This window comes from Arvicanthis niloticus, chromosome 29 (genome assembly GCF_011762505.2).
Source record: "Arvicanthis niloticus isolate mArvNil1 chromosome 29, mArvNil1.pat.X, whole genome shotgun sequence".
NCBI classification, from domain to species: domain Eukaryota; kingdom Metazoa; phylum Chordata; class Mammalia; order Rodentia; family Muridae; genus Arvicanthis; species Arvicanthis niloticus.
In genome coordinates, this window is record NC_133437.1 from 15394923 (window position 1) to 15422246 (window position 27324).

Here is a 27324-nt window from a genome sequence, read left to right on the forward strand (position 1 = left end):
TCGCTGGGGAATTGAGAACACCGATGCTAACAATTATCAATGAGTAGTGTTTGTTGATTCCTGCCATTTTGTTGCTGTGCTGGGGGAGGCGGCATTCCCCTTTCTTCTGATTTCCTGGTCTGGGATTATTTATTTCTTATGCTTTCTTGGGTATGGTTAACTTGTTCAGGTTGAAAATTTTCTTTTAGAGCCTTCTGTAGATCTGTAGATAGATATTGTTTAAATTTAGTTTTATCATGGAATGTCTTTTTTTCTTCATTTATTTCGATTGAAAGCTTTGGTGGGTATAATAGTCTAGGCTGTCACCTGTGGTCTCTGTATCACATCTATCCAGACTCTTCTGTTTTTAGAGTCTCCATTGAGAAACTGGGTGTTATTTTAATGGTTCTGCCTTTATATAGTTACTTGCCCTATTTCTCTTGTAGTTTTTAATAGTCTTTATTTGTTCTCTATGTTTAGTGTTTTGATTATTATGTGCTAAGGAGAATTTCTCTTTTGGTCTAATCTATTTGGGGTTCTGTACCAAATGGTCTACAATGTTTCTTGTACCTTAAGAGTCATACCCTTTAGGTCACAGGGATAATTTCCATAGGGAAATTTTCTTCTATGATTTTGTTGACTATATTTTCTGTGCCCCTTTGATTTTTGTTTCTTCTCCTGATTCCATTCTTATTATTCTTAGATTTTGTCTTTTCATAGTGTCCCAGATTTCCTGAATATTTTTTATCCAGAATATTTTGGGGGGTTTATTATTGTTGTTTTGGGGGTTTCTTGTTTGTTTTTGTCTTTTGTTTTGTTGGGTTGTATTTGGTTTTTTGTTTTGTTTTAGATTTAAAATTGTCTTTGACTGAGGTACCCATTTCTTCTATCCTTTTTTCAATGCCTGAGATTTCTCTCTTAATTTTTTTATATTCTGTTAGTGAGGCTTGCTTGCTCTAAGGTCCCTATTTGAGCTCCTAAATTTACATTTTCATATTTCCCTCAGTTTGGGTTTTCTTTATTGATTCTATTTCTGCTTTCAGATCTTGAACTGTTTTGTTTATTTTCTTCCACTATTTGTGTTTTCATAGGTTTCTTTATAGGATTTATTCATTCTCTCTTTAAGGACCTCTATCATATTTATGTAACTATTGTAAGGTCCTTGCTCACGCTACATCTATGTTGCACTTCTCAGGGCCTTCTGTAGTAGGATTGCTGGCCTCTAGTGGTGACATGTTATCCTACCTGTTATTGATTGTTTTTACACTAGTGTCTACACATCTGGATTTGGAATCAATGTAATTCTAGGTGCTGATATCTGGTTTTGTCTTTTGTGTGGGACTTGTTTTCTTTTATTTTTGTTGCTCTTTCTGATATTTAGGAAGGTATAACTGTGTGTTGTCTGGTACATAATTCTTTTGGAACCCTGATAGGCGTGGTTACTGGAAGAATGGGGTTCCAGATAGCATGTGTTTCATGTTATTGAAAGCTCACACTTAAAAAGGAGAACAGGCTAGAGTCAGAAGCAGGGTGCTGAGAAAGTCCACAGGAGAGAGGGAAGCAGATTGTTCTACAAGGATCTGCTTGGGAAGTAGAGCAGAGAGTGATGAGGAGAGATCACAATAGCTAGTCTGCTACAGAGCTGGGAACGAGACTAGGGAATTAGATTTGGAGGAGAGACGGGAGAACAACGATGTGAAGCTCACCATTCTGATTCCCTGACAAGTTTGGCTGCGGAGTTCTCAGAATAGCTGCTAGAGTTTGGGGCCAGGGTGATGGGATGAGTTGTGGAAAGAAAAATTGGAGGAGAACAGCTGTGTGACCTGCAGAAGATGGTGTCCTAAAGGGACGGGAGGCTTACTGGGGGGTCTGCTACAGAGCTGGGGGTGTGACTAGGGCGTTGGACTTAGAGGGAGAAGGGAAGGTGAAGATCCGCAGATAGCCTACTTGCCCCTCTCTTAATTTAAAATCTCTAGCTCAGACTTTCCAGCATTTAGAGTAAGTTTACCAATACCTAAGGTGATGTTACAGCCCAGTTTTCCTGGTATTGTTCATGTCTTCTATCATGGAATTTTAATGACATTTCTTTTCACTCTCAAAAGCATCCTAATTTGAACAATAAACTATCTTGTTTTCATGTACTTATAACCTATTGAAAATCTTTCGTATTCCCATTGAATAATCAAGGCAGCAGCAATGAAAATCCAGCTGACATTGCTGAAGTGTGTGGTCTGAGTTCACCATTTTTACTGTTAACAGAAATTCTGTTGGTTTCAAGCAAACTAGAACAGATAGATCATCTTAGGTTTCCTTTTTTTTTTTTTTTTTCTACACATCTCTTTTCTGCAGTCCTCTCTGTGAACTGGGAGTTACATGAACAGGGAGTCTTAGCTCCAGACTACCAAGTCTACTCCAAATATCCAAACAAAAGGAACTTTATATATATATAAATATATATATATATATATATATATATATATTTATATATATATAAACTTTATATATATAAATATATATATAAATATATATATATATATTTTATATATATATATATACTTTATATATATATATATAAATATATATATATATATATATATATATATATATATATTTTTTTTTTTTTTTTTCATGTTTCAGACTGTGACAGGGTTAAGACCCCAACCTTCATTCAGCCAACTGTTGTATCAGAAATGTCAGGGCTCATCACTCATTATCTAAGGTGGACAACAGTCCTGTCACCAGAGCCTCCCAGGGACCCTTCCTTTGGGTACACTCTGAGTTTGGTGGAGGGGTGTTCTTAGTAAACTTCAGTCATGCACAGACTCAGGAGAGGGAAAAGCAATGCCCTTCTTAGGCTTGCCAGCTCTGTCACAAGGAAAGTACACTCCAGCTTTGGAGAGATGGAAAATGAGCCAATCTTCAGATCTTCTAAGACCGGCAAAGGGGGATCCATGAGGAAGAACGTGGTAGTAAGAATTCATGTGGTGGCTCCAGAATTTCTACTAAGGAAGGGGTTAGGACTCACTCTCAGCAGATGGGGATTAGAGGGCTTGCCCTGCAGTGGGGTTTGTATGGCATGCAGTCGTCATCAGTGGTGCACATGATAGTCTACAGAAGTCTGTCGCACATGAGTGAGGCCAGCCTGGGCCCACAGCCAGGTGGAACGAACATGACTATCACCCCTACCATACAGCATGGGCTGTGCTGCTTCTGAATGCCAAAGGCCTTGACATGAAAGCTTGGAGTACAGCGTTCTGCCACAGACAGACAGCATTCCAGAGAGGGCTCTAAGAAAGAGATATAAAGAAAACTACTTTTTAAAATGATGCTGCAATATAATTTCTGGGGGAAAAGAGTAAATTGTGCTCCAAAAAAACCTTAAAGATCTGAACTTTTCCTGCCAAGTTTTTCTCCCCTTCTCTAGTTCTTTTGTCAAAGTTTCTATAATACGGGGAGGAAAGGGTTTATTTGCCTTATGACTTGAAATCAACATCACTGCTCATCACTGAAGAAAGTCAGGACAGCAACTCAGACAGAGCCAAAGTCTATAGGCAGGAGCTGATGCAGAGGCCATGGAGGAGTGCAGCTTACTGGCTTGCTCCTCATGGCTTGCCAGCCTGCTTTCTAATAGAACCCAGGACCACCAGCCCAGGATAGCACCATCCACAATGGGTTGGGCCCTCCCTATCAATCACTAATTATAAAAATGTTCTACACTCTTGCCTACAGCTCAGTCTTATGGAGGCATTTTCTCAGTTGGGGTTCCCCTCCTCTCAATGGCGGTAGCTTGGGCCAAGATAACACGAAACTAGCCAGGACCTTCCCTTTCTCCCTCTTTTTCTTCACTATGTCCAAGGCATCTTTTGAGGAACAGTGCTGCTTACCTCTGTAGGATCCCTTGAGGTACTTTCTCACTGCCCCAGACCTACATAGTAAAGCCAATTCATGAAAAAAAAAATAAAAAACTCATTGGCAAGGTTTTTCCTTTTCTCTTTTTTAATCAAACAAGTCACAAGTCAGACATCACAAAAGAGAACAATGTCTTTCAGAGAGGGTTTGGCCTTGGTGAGGAGACAGAGACTAGTGCTGTTAAATATAGATTTTGCAGATCTGTTGGTTTCTTAGCTCGTAGCATTCAGCTCCCTGGCTCCCCAGAAGCTCCTTCTCCTCCCCTGTACCTAGCGTTCTCAGAGATGGGAAGTGGGCAGGAGAGGTGATGAACTCGTAGTGACGGTCCAGATAGCGCAGGTAGATGAGCATATGCAGAGCATAGGCCAGCACCAGCAACAGAATCAGAGACATGGCCAGGCCAATCAGAACAGCAGGTGAAAAGGAAGAGCTGCAGTCTCGGGCCTGAGCAAACTGTGCCCCCTTGATGGTGAAGCCTTGGATCTGTACAGACAAAGAAGAACAAGAGTAACCCATGTCTTCCCTCTAAGTGTCAATTCACACTGTGCTAGTGGTTCTGGGCCCCAATTAACCAAATTTTACATACTGTGGTTAGTTTTAATTGCCAACTTTCTATAACTGGAACCACCTAAGAAGAGACTGTCAGAGGGGGAATGTCTATATTACATTCTCTGTAGGCATGTCTAGAGGGAGGGGATCATCTTGATTATGCAAATATAATGTGTGAAGATCCAGCCCACTGAAGGTGGCACCATTCCCTATGCTTACATCTCAGACTGTATAAATATCAAGTACGTGAGCTAAGGACTAGACATGCATGCAGCTATGCTCTTGACTGTGGAAGTCGGTGTCTGCTTCAAATTTGTGCTGCCTTGACTTCCTGCAGTGATGGGCTGGACCCTGAAATTATGAGCCAAATAAAATGTTTCTCTCTTAAATCAGCTTTCATCGGGGTACTTTAGCAAGAAAATGAGAAAAGGATCCAGGGCACATATCACCACTGTATTGTAGAATAATTTAAGTATGTGATCTAATACATATGATTCTGCATATCACTTGGACAATGAAATTTTATTTGTTTTTGAGAGATCACAGTATAGCCCTAAACTCACTGTTTCCCTCCTGCTTCAGCTTTATGTGTGCTGGAACAGACAGGAGCCACCGTCCCTGACTAGAAACTTGATTTTCAAAGAAAACTGACCAACCATTCTGGGATGGATAAGCTGTGGCAACTAAAAGTGTGCAGTTAAAGACTAAAATAAAACTTTTTTTAATCTGCTTTTTCGGACTATTTGAGTTCATATAAAATGGCACATCTTTTATGTCTCTAACTCAAAGGATGCTCTGGGTTTGGTAAGTACGGTGTTTGATGCCACTGACAGGAAGTGGAAGCATCTCTCAGGGAGGATATGAGTCCTGGTGTGGTAAAAACCCAAACCTAGGCACACACTGAAGGCTTTGGTATGTACCAGATACTGCTTACCCGACTTAGTCTTCAAGGCAGCCCATGAGCAAGTGACTATTTTTCTGTAGTTTAAAGAAGAGCCTGGGGCTCAGGAAAGTTCTGTAATTCACCTGGAGTCACACAGCAGAAAGTGTATGACGATAAAATTTACACATGGGAAACCTGGCTTCATTCTCGTATGGCCTCATATGACTCCATATCTTCTGGTATTGTCTATCTCTTTTGTTGCCACTGCCATAGAAAGCTGTGTGTGGATCATATGCAGATGCTATGCCATTTTATATAAGGGGCTTGAGAATTCATGCACTTGGTACCCATGGAAGGAGTTAAGGTCTGCAACCAATCTCATGTGCCTACAAAGGGACAAGTGTTTATTCTACAGGAAAGGCCAGCAAACCTGCAGAGTGGACAGCATTCTCCTGTGAACATTCCTCTCCCCTGGCCTGAGCATGCATTCTTGCCTCTGTTTACATTCTTGGTGCTTCCACAAAGCTAGGATACACGTTTACTGTGAGGAAGTCAATCTCACGCATACATGTTACACCATCCTGCAGAGGAATGTGCTCCTCACTGCAAATTCTCTGGAGTCTTGAGAGCCCTGTGAGTATACACTGGGGTGCTTCTCCCTCATGCTGCTGCTCCACAGCTTCAAAGCAAAACCACTGTACCTCGCTCAGCCAGCACAGAGGTTAATCCTGGTAGTTTGTTAACCAGTCATCCCTGGTGGCTGCAAAGTCATCTTCTGATTCTCTCTTCCTTCATTCGAAATCCCCATCCCTGGGTTTTGCCCAAGTGTTTTGTTTTGTTATTTCAGTCACAAAATGTACATGATATAAAATAAGTTGTCTTAACCATTAGCATATGCTGGTGTAAGTGCTATTGTTACTCCATGCCTGGAATGATCCTGAGTGTTTCACACATATGAGGCCATGTACTTTCTACATGGATGAAGACAGGCTGTATACGGACACAGGTAAGTACCCTAACCATGTGGCAGAGGCGTGATTTTAAAATCAGATCTGCCTGACTCCAAAATATGTGTTCTTCCCTTCTTCCCCTTGGCCTTTCATCAACACTATGCCTCCTCCAAGCTGGGAGAAACATACATGAATCTGCATACGCATGTAAATACAGAAAAAGCAGGAACATGCCCTTATAAGGGGTGTGCAACGCCATGCAGGCTGCTTCAGTGAGTAGACTGGCCACAGGTAAGCAAGATAGAAGGACTTGAGTCTCTCAGCTGGGATGCTGGGTGCAAAGGCCCTGTCACGCTCGCATGCATTCCTCCCAAGGTTTTCAAATTCCCTGGGCTATTTTTGATGGTCGGTGATTTCACTCCCAGGCTAACTGTCAACACTGCCTTTCACACTGCAGATGTACTTCTTATCTGCTCTGATAAGATCGCTGCTTCATTCCCAGAAGGGCTCTCCTCACAGAGCTCTGGGCCCAGGAAATGTTAGTCACCAGACTTCAGCCACAGCTGCACTAGGGTTTAGATAAGTACCTGGCAAGTGGGTAAACAGGAAAGTAAAAGAGAGCCCTAGAGGGCTCAGGCAGAAGATACTCTCTATCCTGCTCTACCTCATACCTCAGAAGATCCAGAATAAACCAATGCTATCTTACGGACACTCTTCCTTAAACGTCTTGTTTTGGGTGACTTAAAGCATAAGTTTTAGTTTATTACCTGGAAATCAATAAACGTGACCTCCCATAGGCTTGTCACATCATCTGAGCTGCTGAGCAACAATAGGGCATCATTCCGCCGCAGGCTGCTGACACGTTGGCAGCGGTACGAGTAAGCTGACAGAGCATATATACCGGTTGCATTAAAAGTTGCTTGCACCGAATTGTTGAAGATTATCTCGACGCGGTGTAAACTAAACCAGCTTTGGCTGGACAGCTTGTTGTAATTGGTTAGAGTGAACCTGAAAAGGATTGCACATCTGTGTTAGCTGGAGCTTTTTTTACTTTTACTGGCTCAGGCCCGGCATCATCCGTGAACAGTACAATGGCGCCCTCTTTTGTCAGGCTGTGGAATTGGGCAGAGACTTTGCTTTGGAGCCAAACAAGAGCCAGGTTGGCAAGAAGGAAAGTGATTCCCAACAGGAAAAAGGGCAATACAAAAATCTTACAAGGGGGTGGGGGGTGGCCCCCTTTTTTTCTTTTCTAAGAATCAAATTGTATGTTTATTATTGCAACAAATTTAATAAAAAAAAAACTTAGGTGTATGTTTACACAGAATTAAATTGTCATACAATAATAGCAATAGGTTTCTTACACTATCCTAGTGTCAACATGTGAGGAATTGAGCCCAGGGGGACAAAACCACTTGTCCAGTTTCTCTCAGATGTTGTGTTTGAGCTGCTGGTCAGATTCAACCTGAAACCATCACCCTCACCATTAACAGCTTTAAAGTGGAACATTCTCTAATCAAAAAAGTATAGTATATATAACTCATGATAATTTTATTTTAAAAGACAAGACATTACATAAAACAAAATTCAAGACTGGTAGGATTAGAATATCAGTAGTAATTGGAAATTATTTTCCAATTGACAGTCAGTTGGATTGTCAACTATCTTCTTCTTCTTACAGCTATTTCAGAACTTTCTGTTTTTGTGGGTTCTCTTTATTTTATTCTGTGTTCAAGGAGAATCCTGGGGGTTGAGGTAAAAAGAACACTTCTGAACAATCTCGTTAAGAGGTAGAGGAGGCTGGGGTTCTGACGCTTTCCATGACAAGGATGGGATGCCGTCAGCCCTGTCTGCGTGATGAGTCTGGACTCACCATGAGCATAAATACATTCAAATAACAAGAGACTTTTCATTTAAGCACTGACACCCAGAACTGTGGCTGAGAGTGATCCTAAGATACAGCCGCTACCCACGTCAGGCCAAGGCCTATAAAAGCAAAACCCGACAGATCACATGCGTTTGCCTGTGTGGCCAGGCTCTAACTTTAATATCCATGCCTTACAGTTGTCCTGGTCGTCTTTTTGAGCAAAGCAAGCAAGTTTGATTATGAAAGCAGGAAGAGAAGTTAGTTTTATGAACAGCAAATTTTACAAGCTCAGTCAATTTAAGAATAGTCTTCAATGTCTGGGGTACCTTTGCTAGGGTACCTCTGTTACATGTTAGAAGCATTTTTTCGTGTTTTGGTCTTCTGAGCATAGTAAGTTATAGTTGGGGTTTCTAATGCTGTAATAAGGAACACCATGACCTAAATCAACTTGGGGAGGTAACTTCCAGATAACCACACAGCACTGAGATAAATCAAGGCAGAACTCTAACAAGTTGGAAACCTGGTAACAGGAGCTGATGCAGAGCCCACGGAGGGGTGCTGTTTGCTGCCTTGCTCAGCCTGCTTTCTTATAGAACCCAGGACCACCGGCCCAGGGGTTGCACCACCTACAATGGCTGGACCCTCCCACATCAACCACTAAGTAAGAAAATACCCAGCAGCCTTGCCCACAGGCCACCTTTAAAAAGGGTACCTTTTCTCAGTTGTGCTTCCCTCTGCACAATTATGTCCAGGCTTGTGTCATATTCATGAAAATCCAACCACAGTACAGCCCTCATTGGTCAGAAAGGCATTTAGAGAGAGAAGATGGGCAGATGAAAGTTGGGCAAGTGAGTTCTACTCTCTCAAGTGGTAAGACACAGAGAGAAGATGGGCACAAATGCCACACACCTTTATCCTACCTGAGGAGGGAGAGGGGAGGGAGAGGAAGAAGAAGGGGAGGAGGAAGAAGGGGAGAAGAAGAGGGGGAGGAGGAAAGGGAGGAGGGTTTACAGTGCTTCACGTTTCTACATCAGATGTGCAAATCTGTTCTGTTACCTAGTGAATTCTGTTTCCTCATGAAGATTCTTTGAAGGGCTGGGCATGTAGCTTAGTGGTGGAGTGCTTATCTAGCAAGCACAAAGCCTCAGGTTGATCACTAACAGCCAGGAAACTGTTTCTCTGAAGGATGTATGTTCTAGTTTACGTTCTGTGAAACAATCGCACCCTATGGTATGGGGGCAGCTGTCCTAAGGGAGAAAGCCGTTCATAGTCAAACCTAGGAGACACTGGATTACTCAGTTGTAAGAGGCCTGTTTTCCTTAAAGTTATGATATGAGTTTCTGAGAGAAAGGAAGGCGTATAGTCACTCCAAACAAGCCTGAATACAGAAACTTTTATTGGAGACTCATAAATATTTCTACATGGCCAAAGTGTACCACAGAACAGAGCTGAGGAGAGGAGAGAGCACTGCCTTAGCACCCCCTGCTGGTTCTCCACATAAAGCTGAAAACACACAAGCTCATCTCAATAAAATCTTTATCCTATAGGAAGGGAAGCCCTGCTCTGTGTGTGTGTATGCATGCGCTCAGGTGCATTCACGTGAGGCCTGAGAACAACCTCAGGTGTTTGTCAGGAACTACCCACCTCTGTTAATTTTTCTTTTTCTTTTCTTTTCTTTTCTTTTCTTTCTTTCTTTCTTTCTTTTTTTTTTTTTTTAGACAGAGCTCTCACTGTGCTCTATGGCCAGTGAGACCCACAGGTCTACCTGTCCCCACCTTCCCAGTACTGCGGTTGTAAGCAGCACCACCATACATACCCAGCTTTTCTAAACAGAGGTTTTAACATGAGAACATAGTCAGGTCTTTCTCTGCCTACATCGAGTGCACTGTGGGGAAAAAAAATTATGCCTTCAAATGTCTTGGTCACCAACTGCTGAGAAAATTCTATAATTTTTTATGGGAAGAAAAAAATTGAAACAGAGTCTACTATGTAGCGTCAGTTTGTCTGGAGTTTGTTTTTTACCACGCTAGCTCCAAGCTAACAGAGAGCTGCCTGCCTCTGCCTCCAGTGTCCTGGGATTAAAGGGCGTGCTACCCAACACAGGATGAACATTCTTGTTCTTAAGTCTGTTCATTCCTGGCTGCTAACATAAGTCATTATCTATAGATGCAGCTTTTTATCGTAAGCAGAGAAAAACAGAGGCCTTTATTGACCGTCTACTGGGGAATTAGGAGAGCAAAGTTCTCTTCCCGGTAGTCTAATAGTGCAATTCTCATAAGAAGCTACAATGAATCGCCTTAAAACAGAGCCTGAAGCCTACTGGGCTGTCTTCCCCACTATTCTTTGTTCTGGGGAAAGGACCACATTCCCAGGTTCATGTGCTCTTAAACCCCTCACTGCAGAGAGTAAGGAGTACAAGTGTTTGGGTAATGGTTAAAAAAAAAGAATTCAATGATTATGTTGATGGTGGTGGTGATGGTAATGATGGTGGTGGTGGTGATTGTGATGATGGTGGTGATGGTGGTGATGGTGGTGATGGTGGTGATGAAACATACCTACAAGACTCCCCTACCTGCTGATTTCTCAGAATACTGAGCTATGTTTGGACTTCATTGTGTATAAAGCATTTATACCGGATCCCATCCCATCAGACATGGCCACTGACCTCTCAGTGTACTTAGATATGGAATCTGAAGAGTCACAGGATGGGCACATGCCTGGCCCCAGACACTCACAGGGGAGTGAGTAAACTAAGTACAGCATAGTGTATCTAGCCTGCTGAAACTATAGTGCTACCTACCTTATGTCAAGATCCTTGGGATCTCCAGCATCACCAAACTTTAAAGACAACCTAAGAAAATGGAAACAATATCGTTCATCAAAACCGGAAAGGCTCAGACTGCAAGATGGCTCAGCTGTGGGATCGCCTGCCTCCAAGCCCGACGACCTGAGATGCGGTGAAAGGAGAGAGTCGACTCCTAGAAGTTCTCCTTTACCTCCACACAGGCACTATGTCATGAGAACACATGCATACGTACACATGAGTGGGCACACATGTACACACACACACACACATACAGAGAGAGAGAGAGAGAGAGAGAGAGAGAGAGAGAGAGAGAGAGAGAGAGAAATAATAAAATTTAAAATATACTCGCATCATTGGGCATTAGTTAATCATAAAATAAAAGCAAATCTACACACCCTAGAACAACAAACAGAATGATTAAAACGTCTTACAAGGGGAGGCCCACAGCTTTGAGAACCTGTATTTGTGCCCCCTTTCCTGAAGGTAAACACTAGCTTTCCTGAGTCAGATCAACCATTCACTCGGACGCAACACTATCAGTTCTCTTGGCACGGTCCACCCCCTGGGTAGCTCGATGAGAGCCAGGCCTCATTCCACCCTTACGGGGATCTGGGGTTTGTAGTGGAAGTCAGGAGTCCAGAGTTCATGTGGGGAGTCGGTGGCTTTTCCTCACCTCCCGAATATGACAGGAAAGCATCTGGTAGCTTAGTGTTGACAGACTCTCCTTGGGAAGAGAGAGGGGAGACCCTGGAAGAATGTTAATCAGCCTCTGGACAGAAGCAGCTGGCTTCCCACGAAGGACATGAGAGGCTGTGCATCTAGATTATGTCTCCAGCAGGAAGATGTGTCCCTTTGACTCTCGGGCCCTTTGTGGTGCAGACACATTGCCCTAAGGATGTAACCGTGTTACTAACTCCAGAGCTTATCCTTTGGCCCAAGGCCAGATTTCTTTTAGAAAAAAAAAATTTAGCTCAATTTTTTTCAAAGAAATATTAACCACACAGAAACTTTTAGAAAAAAAAATTCTTCTCAGTTTCACACTAATGAGGACACAAAGCAAGTGGGTAATCCTGGGAAAGGCAGAATGGTGTTCAACTACTCAGAAAGTAGAGGCAAAAGGGTCAGGTGTTCAAGGCCATCCTCAACTGCACAGCAAATCTGACGTCAACTTTGAATACAAGAGACCCTGTCTCAAAATCAGGGGCTCACTTTTTTAAAGTTTGGAAGCAGATATGATGTTGCACTCCTGTAATGCCATCACTGGGGAAACTGAGGCAGCAGTATTGTCATGAGCTTAAGGCCACACTACACTATGAAGTACATTTAAGCTAGCCTGGCTGCAGTGTATGACCCAAAAGGATTTAAAAGTTTTTTAAATTAAAATTTACCAGTTTCATAGACTGTAATTATGCCGATATGATATGATTTGACCTTTCTACCCCTTCATGGAAAAATAATTACAAAAACACATTCTGCCACAATAACTTGTGCAAGGATGTTCATAACTATCTAAAAAGTTACCTAAATGAGAGTAACAAAGTTCTATCATCAATAGATCAACAGATAATTAAGTTGTCATAGAGCTACGCATTGGAATATTACTTAGCAATGAAAAAGAGTTTTGCACTGATAACAGAAGGTTGCCTAAGTCATTATGTTAAGTGAAAGAAGCCACACCAAAAAAGAGAATGTACTATATGACTATGTTGAAATAACAATGCTTCCATCGAGAGGTGGGAGTGACCCAGATGATGGATTACAGTGGGTCACAAGCACATTTTAGACATGGATGTGTTTAGATGAACGTGCTTGTGGTCTTGTTTGTGGCGATGGTATTACATGTGTACACCTATTGTATCAAGTGATTGCGTGATACACTTGAATATATGCAGGTTATTTATTCTTCACTATATTTCCGTAAGATTAGAAATACAAGAATGGCGAGCAAGTAGTTATAATGGGAAAATACAAAAAAATTTTTTACATCTACAAAGAAGGCTACTGCTATATCAATAAAATATCTAAGAAGTAAAATAAAAGTCAGAACACCTTAGTGTGCCTTCAGAAACCAAAGAGAGCAAAACCAAATGGCATGGGGGAATGGAAGTCAGCACACTATGACATCACCAGGAACTCCCGAGGAACAGAAACAGCAGTGGCCGCACTGAACCCTGACATAATACTGCTTCTGGGGAAGGTGTGTGATGACCACAAAGCAAATCATACAAGATTGAGAATGGAAATGTGTGTTTCTCCTAACAGGATGAACTTGCACCCCTTTGGTGTGTCTGTTTGCAAACACTTTCAAAGCTTCTTTACTAAGGAGAGCTTCAAAAGATTCCTTCCCTGCTGGTGTTTTGACTGTCTGTCAAAGGGCTAAAGAAAACCCTTTCAAGTAACATGTCAGGTGTGAACAAAAACCTCTGTAGCTCTTCCACTGGACCACACTGGCCTGGTCACTCCCAGGCTGGTTCTGCACCGAGGAACTAAACCTCAGTGCAAAGGCATTCCAAGTTATCCATCGTCTGAAGTGGCAAGCTCCCAGAAACAACCCACCAGGGGTTTCTGCCCAGTGGGCTTGGTTCTCATCGAAACTGGAAAGCACACCACGCTTTGGAGCAAAGAGCCTAAGGCCTGATCTCCACGTGGCGAATTCACCATTCGGTCAGTGAGGATGTTGTAGGTGGATGACTTACAGCTAACAGGAACACAAAAAATGGATACACCCCAGAGCAAGAGTAAGAAAAAAAGATCTCACTCAGTGCCCAGTTCTTACACATTTAAAACAGATTCTGAATTCTTTGCACTCTAAATGTCCAACCTCAAAATGCACACAGATGCCGGGATTGTATTCTATCTGCAGGGTTCTCACTATTTAGAAAGACTTCCATGGCAAATCTGCCTGCCAAATTTGCCTCTCCCTGAACATTTTGTTTCCAAAAGCTAAAACATGGTCATCTTTTTTCAATCTGGGCTTTTGATTTTACATGGTTATGTCTTCTCTTGCGTTTGTTTGTTCTTTCGGCAACTCTTACTCTGGTTCTGTCAAACACAAGGGTTCCCTCACTGGCATGGCAAAGGCAGCTCGCTGTTTTACAGAACTCACAGGAGTCAGCATCTGGATGTCTTACCAGCTGGAACTAAAACCCCTCACTTCCTGGGAAGAAGACCCTGGCCTACTCTCTGGATGTGAGTACACCCAGGCTGCCTGTAGATTCACATGAGCCAGACCACAGGAGATGGGGGCTGCCCACCCTAGGCCTATACCTGAGTGTATTTCTAGGGTGGTGACTAAGAAGATAAAACATCAGTGCCTACCCAATATCTGACTTATGCACTGCAAAAACCAAGACACGTGGCTGGAGAAAGGACTCCTCGGTTCAGAGAGAGTACTTGATGCTCTTCCAAAGGACTTGAGTTCAGTTCCCAGCACCCAGGCCATGTGGCTAACAGCAGGTTATAACTCCAGCCCTCAGGGGATTCAGCATGCTCTTGTCACCTCTACAGGTACCTGAACACACATCTGCACACAGAGAGATACTGTCACATAAATAAAAAAGTAAAGTAATCTTAAATTTTACTTTAAATCAAGCAGAGAGCCCCATGGTCTCTCCAGTGGATTATTAGGCAATACTCCACTGGACTTGTTAGTATTAAGAAGAAAGGACCACTGCTTTGAACAGCACCTGACAAGTTCTCTGGACCCTATACTTGGGATTTCCTCATCTATTTAATCCTATGTATGAGGTAAGAGGAAGTTGGGAACAAATCATTTTTTAAAGACACTTTAGAACCCCAGTGGAACTTTAGAACCCCAGTTTCCTAGCCTTGTTCAGCTTGACTACTTATGACCTATCAGAGAGCCACTGTGATGACCACCAGACATGGAAACCTCATCATCCCTGGCCTGTGGTAAGTACACAAAGGCTGTCAGCTACGGTGAAAAGTTACCACCATCTCCATCTGACGTGTGTCAAGCCCATGGGACCTAATGGCACACATCTCTCTGGCAGAACTGGACCTGCAAGACACGTCTTGGTTTCCTTTCCAGGCCTAGTTTCCATGCCTAGTTTCCACTGGTGACTAAAGTCTCCATAACCCAGTCAAGAGCTGTGCTGCCTGATTCTTCCCATAACCCTCTAATGTCAGGATAAATGGGATGGAGGCACGCCAGCCAGCTCTGGGCAAGCATGCTTATCCCCAGGCCATCAGCCTCTCTCCACACAACTGACCACAAATAAAGAGCCCTACAGGGAATTAATTAGAGCCTCAGGAAAAAGTTCTGAGACCTCAATAGTGTGAGACTTCGATAGTGTGGGATTCTCTTCTGTGGTCCTTGAGGCTTATGTTGTAACAAGTGAAATAAACGTAGATGAATTCTTTTTTCTTTTCTTTTTTTTTTTTTTGGTTGGGTTTTTTTTTTTTTTTTTTTTTTTTTTTGGTTTTTTGAGACAGGGTTTCCCTGTGTAGCCCTAGCTGCTAGCTGTCCTGGAACTCACTCTGTAGACCAGGCTGGCCTTGAACTCAGAAATCTGCCTGCCTCTGCCTCCCAAGTGCTGGGATTAAAGGTGTGCGCCACCACTGCCCGGCACGTAGATGAATTGTTAACAGTTCCCTAAATCTTGTAGTTTTTATAACTCCCTAAGTCTTTATTAGGAGATAAGTCATTCTGAAGGATAAGACATGGAGATGCTTAATATCTTTTATACAAATATAAAAATAATTTATTTCCACCCATCATCAAGAACTTTAAAACAAGAAACAAAAGTCGGGAATAAGCTGGCAATTCCAGCCATACTGTATAAATAAAGTGTAAAAAGAAAGCACACGAGAGAACATGCATAATATGTTACAGTTCATGCAAAGTATCCTAACCATCACAGGCCAGAACAAGAGCAAAGAGTCTTCCAAAGGCACCTGCTGTACTAACAAGTATTAAACGGGGTTTGTAGAACACAAATGGGACAGCTCAGGTTTCCTATTCCTGGACCAAAACAAGTAACAGAAAAAGCCAAAAAAAAAAAAAAAAAAATCAAACAATCAAAAGATTTGGATGCCTGAATAGCAGAGAAAGATTTCTGGAGTGATCTGCTCTCGAGGGGGACATTTACTTAGCCTGCCTATCTCAAACCAAAGCTAATCCATCTGTTCACCCTCAAATGTTCAAAGAATGAGTCTCTGAAATTTGATCCGTTGTCCTCTTCTGCAACAAACTGTGGAGTTGACCGTGTTGGATAATTTGAGAGTCTCTCCTTATGACCAAACACAACAACACCTAGTCCTGAGTAAATAGGCTTTTCTGAAACATGTGCACCCTGCTATGCTAAGTTCATTTCTTGGTAAGAGCAGGGTACTTAACATCTGGAGTTGAGACCGAGCCTAAAAATAAACTTTTTTCCCTTCCTTCTTCCCCTTTTTTCATCCTTCCTTCCTTTCTTCTTCCTCCAAACAATACAGGCTATTGTCAGTGTTCCTGGTTGCCTATCAGAACTAGAGAACAAGAGTACATTGCAGAAGGTGTCACACACCTCCATTGTAGGATACAAAGAGAGCAAGCTAGAACCTAGCTGGAAACCTCCCTGCTAGCTGGCTTTCAAAAGGACAGAAGGGCATCCTCTGGCTGCTTAGGACGTAAAAGTTTCCTTGGTCTAGCCCAATTATGAACCCTGCAACCCAAACACCAACCTGATGGGTAAGATGTGCCTACCTGTTCAATAATGGCATGAGTACTGTGAAGGTAAACTAACTACCCTTTGATTTGGAATAAAAGCATGGGAGGATGGCACAGTAAAGCCAGCCAATAATCCAGGACTGGGGATATCATAGGCCCACTGGATAATTTAGTATTATTGTTTAATTAAATTGATATATTATCAAACTTCCTTCTAAATATGGACATGCTCATAAACAAACTTTTCTCCCCTTCCTGTGGTGGTTTAAATGTGTTTGGCCCATAAAAAGTGGCTCTGTTGGGAGGTATGGCCTTGTTAGAGAAAGTGTGCTACTGTGGGGGTGGGCTTGGCGGTCTGCTAGTGTTCAAGCTCTGCCCATTGTGGAAGAGACCCTCCTCCTGGGTGCCTGGGGAAGAGACTTTCCTTCTGACTACCTTTGGATCAAAATATAGAACTATTGGCTCCTTCAGCTCCTCCAGCACCAGGTCTGCCTGCATGCTGCCATGCTTCCTGCCATGATGATAATGGGCCAAACCTCTGAAACTGTAAGCCAGCCCCAATTAAATGTTTCCTTTAGTAGACTTGTCTTGGTCATAGTGTCTCTTCACAGCAACGGAAACCCTAGGACCCTTCCTTTTTTCCTTCCTTTTTTCCTTCCTTCCTTCCTTCCTTTCTTTTTAGAATGAGTTAGAGTCTTTTACTTTTAAAACCTACAGAAATAAAACTAATCAAACACTCTCCAGCAGAATTCACATGCAGAAATATTTGGACAGACAAAATTTGCTTTTGGATTAAAAAAAAAGAAAATGGCACAACGTTCAGTGGTTGGTTGGGTAGGTGGGTGGATAGAGGGAAGGTCTGGGAAGACTTGGGTGTGAATATGATCAAAGCAAGTTGTACGAAACTCTTGTAAAACTAATGCAATATTGTTCAGTTAATTTGTGACTTGTTTTTTAGTTTAGATGACAAGAGAAAACGAACTGGTTTGTCACGCTGGATTATGCAGAACCTCTAAGTCTTTCTCAACCTAGAAGACTAACTTACGTGGCACTTTCCTCGCTGCAGTTAGAGTTGCCTGTGTCCACGGTGGTGTTTTGACCAAGTGCTTCATCCGTGAGGTCCAGCCACGTCTGATTCTTAAATTTAACTGTGATTCTTTTAGTCCAGAAGAGGATGCAGGGAATCCCATCCCTGGAGAATGTAACAGGGTTGTGTTGGCTGAATGTACTCCAATGGTTTTTGCTCAGATTGTAGTTGAAAGTCTGATTAACCAAATAAAAGAAATTTAAGAGATAAATGTGTGTCCTTGGAATCAAAGTCTTCCAACAGATACGAAGGTTAATTCATATCTTGTAATAATGAGAACATGTTGTTATATATTTACTTAAAATACAACACAAAGACTGGAGCAGTTATTCCAGGGTAAATGCAAATGAAAGAGAAACAGGAGAGAGCAGTAAGTTCCCCAGTAATAAAAGGAGCACTTGCTGCAGTCCCTGTGGGAAAACCAGAAAACTGAACACGTGGGGAAAACATGAGAGGGTAAGCACAATTAAGACTGTATGGTTTTCTCAGTAATCTCAGGCAGGAATCTAAATATTAGGCTAGAACAAAGAATTTCAGATAGGGATCTAAATTTTAGGCTAGAACAAGGAAGTAGGCTTCAGACATGAAAATGACCTTGGGCTAGGACAGAAAAGTAGGCTCAGATACTTTGGTCATCCTGATAAGCCTTTAGAAACAGTGACCATGGGAGTGTTCATGTAATTGGGTTTAAGGCCTTGCTTTTTCTTTGACTATTTGAGTTTACTGTATTGCTTGTTCCTTGACTATTTGCATCTATTGTATTGCTAGACCCTCAACCTAGAACTGACCTTAATACATACATTTAACCAAAATGGTATAAAAGCATAAAGGAAGAGGGGGTATAGGATAGGGGGCTCTAGGGAGGGGAAAGGGGGAAAGGGGATGATATCTGTATTGTAAATAAATAAAATATCCAATTAAAAAAATAATGAAAATAAAACAAATCAAAAGGAAATGACACAATAAAAAATATATTAAAAAAAAAAAAAGACTGTATGGTTTTCTCAGCTACCCAGAGTTCAAGTAAGATTGTGTTAATAATTAACACAACTATAGTGTATATATTCAGAGTATCTCTGAGAGCATCGAAAGGCCTGTGTGTTACTTAGGTTAAAGTTTAATATGCTAACAGCCATACCTGTGAGATGGGTGTCGTTGTGAAATTCTGGACTGGTTTCACCTCTCCACTATTCCTTTGACCTGTCAAATAAATAATGATGAAAGCACCAACGCTGGATGCTACCAGTTTTTTAACACGATTGAACAATGCTAATGAACCAACCATTGGACTATATCCTGTTTGCGCCTGTTTTGGCTTATCATTAAAGATGCCCTAGTTTAAAAGGTTCCCCCCACCCCAGGAGGGATTCTAGGTACAAACAACACAAGTAGGGGAAATATACCCCCAAAGGCCTTTCTTTACCCCTCCCCCTAGCAAACCAAAAGGGCAACCTCAAGTCTTACCATTCTGTACACTCACTTCTTTACTGGAAGACGCTTGAGATCTGAAATTAGAAATAGAGTTTTAAACGCAAAGCAGACATCTGTAGTTGAGGCTTCACAGGAAGTTCTGAGGAGCTGTCTCAGCCGTGTCCATCTGGCCAGGAGGCACACTGTGGCCGCTCAGAGTGCAATATGTTTAGCCACGGATTTCTGATTTGATTATGACACATCCTCTCCAAACAAAATATAGAAAATATAGAAATTTCTGAAAGTTTTCTGCTTTTATGGATCAATTGTGGTCCTTACTCATTGGAGATTACAGACAGCCAACGTGCATTCCAAGCAGTGAGCTATCTACCAAGCTTTAACCAATACTGAAAACACAATAATATGCAATAAATTATTTTTCAATGAAATTTTATCTCACACTGTGCTGTAACTATATAATAGCCAAAATATCCAATGTTCAATTTTATTTTTAAAAGGCAAATTTAGCCACCAGTGGCGGTACATGCCTTTCATCCCAGTAATAGGGAAGCAGGGGCAGACATATCTCTGTAAGCTGGAGGTCAGCCTGGTCAACAGAGTGAATCTGAGTGTATGGTCGTCAGCTGACATTCATCCTAAAGCCAGGTTCAGAACTAAATGTTTTAGTTAGGAGAGATGACAGAGGTGCTGGTAGGTCAACAAAAGGATGGACGGGGTATTAGGACTATCTTGTACCTCACTGGTACAAATTGGCATAATTATGCTCTAATTGTATTTTGAGAGAAAAGTTTCCTTTTAACAGGAAGGGTGATGTGTAGGAGGAGCTAAGGTGGGAGGAGTACTGAGAGGAAGAAAAGGAGTAAGAAGAGGAGAAGAAGAAGGAGAGGAGAAGCTAGGTGATGAAAGAGAGATAGAGGGGGGAGACAGGGAAGCAGATGTTCATGAATCTCCACTAGTCAAAGATAGTAGATATATCTAGGTTGGGTAGTGGGTTACACCTCTGATTGAACAATACCAAACTTATAAAGCCTATGATTAACATTTTTTTTTAAAAAATGTATAAATGCAAAAAGGAAAAGGGGGCATGGGATAGGGGTTTTCTAAGGGGGGGAAAGGGGAAAGGGGATGGCATCTGAAGTGTAAATGAAAGATCTAATAAAAAAACAAAAAAAAAAAAACAAAAAAAACAACAACAACAAAAAAAAAAAAAGAACCACACACACTAAGGACATCTGCTTCACCCACCTGCCACCACCTGTCTGCCCAACCTATGGTCATTGTGATCCTTTGGAGAACATTTAAACTGCACTATAAATGTGTGAGACTAGGAACATGGCTGAAAACATCATGATACATTTTCATGATGTAATACTGCATGAAGCTCATTGTGTCAAAACATATCTGACAGCATAGGTAAATGTTTGTGATACATGCTGAAGTCCAAAGATTGCACACTGAAAAGCAAGATGTTCTCAATATATTTTAAAGTTTTTTTAAATGTCCATTTTATAGACAGCGGCTACGACAGGATGTGTTGAGACACCTAAGGGAGTGAAGATAGAGAAGAGGTCTGAGGAGAATTCCCTGGGGGCATTCTATAAAAAGTAAATTCTGTGGTATAATATGTTATTATGTGTAGGCCGCCAACCTTATGCGGCTGAATAAAACAGCACCGCAGAGTTGACATGGCTGACTAAAACAACGTTGTGCCGCTTCAACTCTGCAGGCCAAGGGCGCACATTTGCGCGCGCCAGCCGCTCTGAGGCGGCAATACAAGATGGCGCCTGCCTAGGCTCTGGTAGGAACTACCAGAGGCCTGCGCATGCGCAGTTCAATTTGGCTCCAGCCCCTCCCGAACGGGGCATGCAAATGAGTTACCACTAGGGTACCACAAACCTGGCCAATCACCCCCTCCCGGGCGGGGCATGCTAATGAGTATGCTAATGAGTCATTGCAAATTGACCAATTGGACACCTCCATGTGCTTTGCCACGCCCAGGGCTGGGGATATATAAGCAGCCTGTTCTGGGCATTCGAGTCAGTCTTTCCCAGAAACCTAAAAGAGCGCTTCCAATAAAGGCTGTTGAGAAGGATCTGGTTTGTCGCGTCTTCCTTGCTGGACAAGCGGGGCGCTACAATTATGAGTATAGACGAAGAGTAAAAGGCTATCAATCATAATTTCTATTTTCATGCTTTTCAGAAATACCTTTTTGGCAATTAAATTTGTTCTTTTTTTTTTTTTTTCTAAGACAGGGTTTCACTGTGTAGCCCTGGCTGCCCTGGAATTCACTCTGTTGACCAGGCTGACCTCCAGCTTACAGAGATATGTCTGCCCCTGCTTCCCTATTACTGGGGTGAAAGGCGTGTACCGCCACTGGTAGCTAAATTTGCCTTTTAAAAATAAAATTGAACATTGGATATTTGGCTATTATATAGTTACAGCACAGTGTGAGATAAAATTTCATTGAAAAATAATTTATTGCATATTATTGTGTTTTCAGTATTGGTTAAAGCTTGGTAGATAGCTCACTGCTTGGTATGCACGTTGGCTGTCTGTAATCTCCAATGAGTAAGGACCACAATTGATCCATAAAAGGAGAAAACTTTCAGAAATTTCTATATTTTCTATATTTTGTTTGGAGAGGATGTGTCATAATCAAATCAGAAATCCATGGCTAAACATATTGCACTCTGAGCGGCCACAGTGTGCCTCCTGGCCAGATGGACATGGCTGAGACAGCTCCTCAGAACTTCCTGTGAAGCATAACCATGACAATATAGCTAGAACAAAGTTGAAGAATATTAATGCCACAGACAGAAGGTTCTCCAAGCACTGCTACAGTGTGACCATCACCCTCCAACTTTCATCCCAAGCACATAGACTGCCTTTCATTTTATATGAGTTTTCATTTTACAGACTTGTAAATTAATAGTCACACAACATTTATCCCTTAGTATTTGGTTTCTCTTAATCTTAACCTTGGAATTCGTGACACTGTTCCATCTATCAGTGTTTTATTCTAATCAATTGCTAGGAAATACCTCACTGCATATCTGCATATATATATATATATATATATATATATATATATATATATATATATATGTGTGTGTGTGTGTGTGTGCGTTGTATGTATATACATATATGTGTGTGTATATATGTTATATATGTATATATACATATATAATACATTTTATCTGTCTGTACACACTTTGACATTTACAGGCATATGTGGTGTTTGTAGCTTGGGACTTTATACGCAAATATTTAAGAGCTTTCACGTGTACCAATTCGTGTAGAATATATTTTATTTGTTATTTTTTTTCAGTGCTGAGGAATGAACCTAGGGTTTCATGCCAGGCATGTGGTCTGCCACTTAGCTACACACAGCCTAGGACACATGTCTGTTTACACTAAGTCCCTCATGAATGAAGTTGGCATGAGTCAGTCCTCTGAGGCCAATCTTATCTTGGTGAACATGGGAGCACTAAGAACTTTAACTTCCTGGGCAACATGTATCTTATGCAAAACATCTCTACCTAACCAACTTCCAAATCCTCCCATGTAAGTTGAAGCATTGCTGACTATATGAAAGAAGCGCTAACAAGCAGAAAACACTTTCTGGAGAGCCAAAGCCTTCCCATACACAGAAAAATCTTTTAATTTTTCCTCAGTTTACATGTTATTCACAAGCTATTTATCATAATACCAACTTATATATTCAATTTTTAAGTGTTTTCAGTAACAAAACCATAGAATTGATGAAGTAGATTTTCCCTAGGAAAAATAAATATACAGAGTCAATTGGAAACTTCTAGCTTATAGAAGAACTTACTGAATATTTGTTGAATATAAGTCTTTTAACGAATGAATGAACAAGCCATAATACCATTAAACTGCTTCATCAATTTGAGGCTTTGGTCTAATACTCAAAATTTTCCATGTGTTCATTAATGAAAAGCTTTATTGTGTTTCTTGTTTTAATGTGTTTATTAATTGATTAATAAACAGAAAGTTCACTGCCATTTTAATGCATCTCTGGTCAAATCATACAATAATGCTATCTTTTTAACAAGATTATTTATTTATTTATTTATTTATTTATTATGTATACAGCATTCTGCTTGTTTATATGCCTGCCGGCCAGAAGAGGGCACCAGATCTCACTATAGATGGTTGTAAGTCACCATGTAGTTGCTGGGAATTGAACTCAGGATCTTTGGAAGAACTAACAGTCAGCACTCTTAATCTCTGTGCCATCTCTCCAGCCTCAACAATCTCATTCTTGATCAATATACGTCAATGCAGACAGACTTTTCACAGAACCCTAAGCGTGAACAAATGAGATTTTGTTGGAAATTTGATCTCAACCAAAACAAAATATGCATGCCTAAGTAGTATCTGAAAGACATGAAAAACTAACAGCTGCTCACAGCTGTCTATGTGAATGGTTTGAGAAACACTGATGTAAATAACTAAACCTAGCTTGGCCTAGTAGCCCAGGCCTACAATGCCAGCTATTCAAGAGCCTAAAGCAGGAGAATTAAAAGCTTGTGGTCTTCTGAGTCTACATAGGGTATTCAAAACCAGCTTGGGCAACTTAGTGAGACCCTCTCATAAAATATAGTTCTAAATGCCCAGACATCATAATAGAACCTTGTATGTATAATTAATATAACCTAACAAACATATTTTCAAGTGACTATGGGCCTGGGGAGATAACTCATCTGGTAACCATGTGGACCTGAGTTCAATTCCCAGAATCCATGTTAAAAAGCTGGACATGGAATCATATATCTGTAACTTAGCACTTGGGAGGCAGAAACAAGAGGACACCTGGGATTCAGTGAAAGAACATTTACAAAATCGAAATTACTGCTTCCTTCACAGTGAGTTAGCATGCATTACTAGATTAGGATGGTCATCTACATGACTTAACTTATGTTTTGTTAATGTTCAAATTATCACACAGGACAATAGGTTTCATTCTTGGACCATCATTCATAATTTGCTTTCACTGAACCTCCTCCCCTCTCTGTGCTCCTGCCCCTCATCCCCCTCTGTGCTTCCCTCCTCACTCCCATCCCCCCCACCCAATCTCCTCTTCCTTCCCTGAAGCCCCTTCCTCTCTAGGACACATGTATTCATCACCTCATCTGTGTGCTCCTCCCCAGCCCTCTCTTAAAAATCTCCCTTTTTTCTCTCATGGTCCCTTTTCTAGTTTCATGAGCTACACTGCTCGGTCCCCCCACACTTACATTAACATCTAGGATCTGCCTAAGAGAGAACATGCTGTATTTCTGTTTCTAAGTCAGAGATGCTACCTGATATTCAGTTACACCCATTTTCTTGCAAATGCCATAATTTTTTTCTTTAGGACTAAGTAAAATTTCATTGTGTATATATACCTCATTTTCCATAAGTACTAGTTAGTAACATCTAGGTTTTTGCAGCTATCTTGAAGAATACATCTGTTTGTATAATTTCTAAGACCTATCATGCCCCTGAAAATAAAATTTTATATATATATATATATATATATACATATATATATATATATATATATATATATCCTTAATAAAAGCAGAATTTGATTTTTTTTAATTTCGACATTTTTTTGCCAATATAATGCAAAAGCCACTCATTTCTATATAAACTTGGTGGAGTATGTTTTATAGACTGGCATATAACTCAGTGATAGAGCACTTTCTTAGCCTTCTTGAGGCCCTAAATTTAATTTCGGAGAAGCACAAAAGCACAGGATTCCATAATATTGTAAAGCCAGGTGTGACAATGCATGCTTGTAATCCTAGGCCTTGGAAGTGAGATAGGAGGTCAGAAGTTCAAGGCCACCATTGGCTATAGGAGATCTGTCCCAAACAAAACCAGGCAACATTTAACCACCTAAGACATTTAAGCCATGTCCTATCTAAAAGTAAGCTTCAACAAAAGCACCAATTGATGCAGAGGGAGAAAAGAACAGAACATTTGAGTGTCTATTCTTAAAGCTGTTATCAGCTGCTGACTTAGGAGTTCTTTGCCAGCTCACCCTGCTTGCTGCTGGGCTCCGTGTTCGCACGAATGTCCCCAGTGCATTTGGTGAGATGGCACATCATAAATAATTGGGGAAGAAGACATACAGTAGCTGCAGTTGAGATTCTAAATATAATATTTTAGAGATAAGTATGTACTCCTTTCTTTGTAAAACATAGAAAACAGACGCGAAAACAAAAACGGTGCTTGTTAATAAGGGTCTTAAACCATCGGCGCCTTCTATTAATCAGTGTGATCTAACATCATTTCCTTGGGCTCACAGGTTATACCTCCCTAAGGTCTCCATTCATATAACTATGACAGGAGAAACTGTGAATTAGCCCCTATTTATAAACATAAAAGAAACCGGAACCAGGTCTGATCTGAAAGTCTGTTAAGCAGTAGTATATTTAATACAAATGCAGTGTTTCTTAGTGTTTTGAAGAGTCCTGGACTCTTACAATAAAAGTAAAGTATAATAAATATTGTCATTAGCTGTATGGTATACCTAGCTTATATATTTTTGAACCATAAACAAATGCAGATATGTAACTCTATAAAGAAAGGACAGAACATCTAATGTCACACTTGCACCAAGGTTCACAAACACATCACATTAAAGGATGAGCCGTTACTCACCCTACATTCCTCCTGGCAAGTATCTGATCCAAACTGACTGAAAACACCATACATAAGAACAGCAGTGAGAAACTAAACAAGAGTTTTCTTCCCATCAAGAAATGTACGCTTCTTCAAGCCAAGCACATCTGTCAATTCGTAGAGCAAACAGAGCAGAGGCTGGACTATTCTTGCCAAGTGACTGACAGCACCTTCAGCCAATAAAAAGATAGCTTTTCCAGGCTGCACTATGGGGGCGGGGAGGAGGGGAGGAGGAGGGCGAAACCTGACAGTGCTCAATCTGGAGCACAGAGTTAACCCAGCATTTAGCTTTTCGATTATTCATTGCATTAAAACATCATTAGGGAGCAGGTTTTAGAGAAAATACATCGCAAGTGAGCCCTTTATGGGAAGTCGCCCTATTGGGTGACTGCTGCACACACTTTACTAAGGTTCTCACGCTGCTTTTCCAAAAATGATTACCTTCGCTCTCAAATCTATAAAGTATTTATTTTTCCAGACATTTTAAAGGTAAACCAATTGGTAAAACATTCTCTAGAACTTACCTATATTTCCACACGCATCCTAGGTCACAGTTCTTTGTTGAGTGTGAACTTTCCACCTTCCCAGAGGGCTTGAGAGGGATCTTGAGGACCTCTGGAGTCTGGAGCTGCTAAAGCCATGCCCAGTGAGATGGCTTTGAGAGCTCCTATTGTAACAGCCAGGGAAGTTCTTCCTTCTGTGAAGGTTTTCAGCAGAACACCCCCCCTGACCCCTGCAGGAGCGCTTTAAAGAATTGCCTCAGAGGGGAAGAGAAGGGGTACGAGCACAGGTCAGTGACGCTAGTGCTGGAAGATGCCAGAAAAAGTCCGGTATTTTCTGTGCTGTTATATGCTGGATAAAAAGGATTCTGGTGAAGATGAAATGGCAAAATGGACAAAGGCCTCTTGCCTCTGGTAAATAAACAATGACTGTTATTACTCCCCAAAAGAGCTATGAAACAAAATCCAGAAAGGGTTTATATTTAAAACACACATAATAAAATGTCATAACACTGAAAGTCTTTCAAAACGAAACACATTTTTGTTACTTCAGGACCTTGATACTTCTAATGGGAAAGTACTGGTAGTTGACAGTGGCTATCTTTAATTTTTTTAATTATTATGTTATGGGCATGAGTGTTTTACCCGCATATATGACTCTGCAGTTCATGTATACAGTGGTGGTAGGGTGGCTGGGAACGCAGGGGGTTCCTCCAGGTGGGAAGTTAGGTAGTCGGCTATGGCTACAGCAGCTCATTAAAGCCCTTCTCCACGGTTCCTCTCGGCTCAGCCCCAATGACACAAGAAAGTCCATAGGTTTTTACAGGCTTTAATGTCTTGGTGGATGTTGGTTGGATCTGGATGTGCACCCCAGTGAAACTCAGGGCAAACCTGAGTTAAATAGGGAAGGGGGGGGGGGAAGAATGCTTAATTGGCTCCACCCTCTGGCCTTCAGGTACCTCATTAGTATGTAAATCTCTCTAGGGCCTGAGGTCTGTTCCT

At 41.3% G+C, this 27324-nt stretch overlaps 1 protein-coding gene across 1 annotated transcript; it reads right to left on the reverse strand.

Moving 5' to 3' along the window:
- Positions 1 to 3975: 3975 nt before the first annotated feature.
- Positions 3976 to 25964, reverse strand: LOC143440375 (V-type proton ATPase subunit S1-like protein). The gene is made up of 7 exons (XM_076927120.1): positions 25802 to 25964; positions 19163 to 19203; positions 18837 to 18898; positions 17657 to 17874; positions 10935 to 10985; positions 7038 to 7278; positions 3976 to 4371 (listed from the first exon to the last, which is right to left on the reverse strand). Exons 1-7 carry the CDS (start codon positions 25894 to 25896, stop codon positions 4069 to 4071), a joined length of 1011 nt encoding a protein of 336 aa, XP_076783235.1. The 5' UTR covers positions 25897 to 25964; the 3' UTR covers positions 3976 to 4068.
- Positions 25965 to 27324: the final 1360 nt, after the last annotated feature.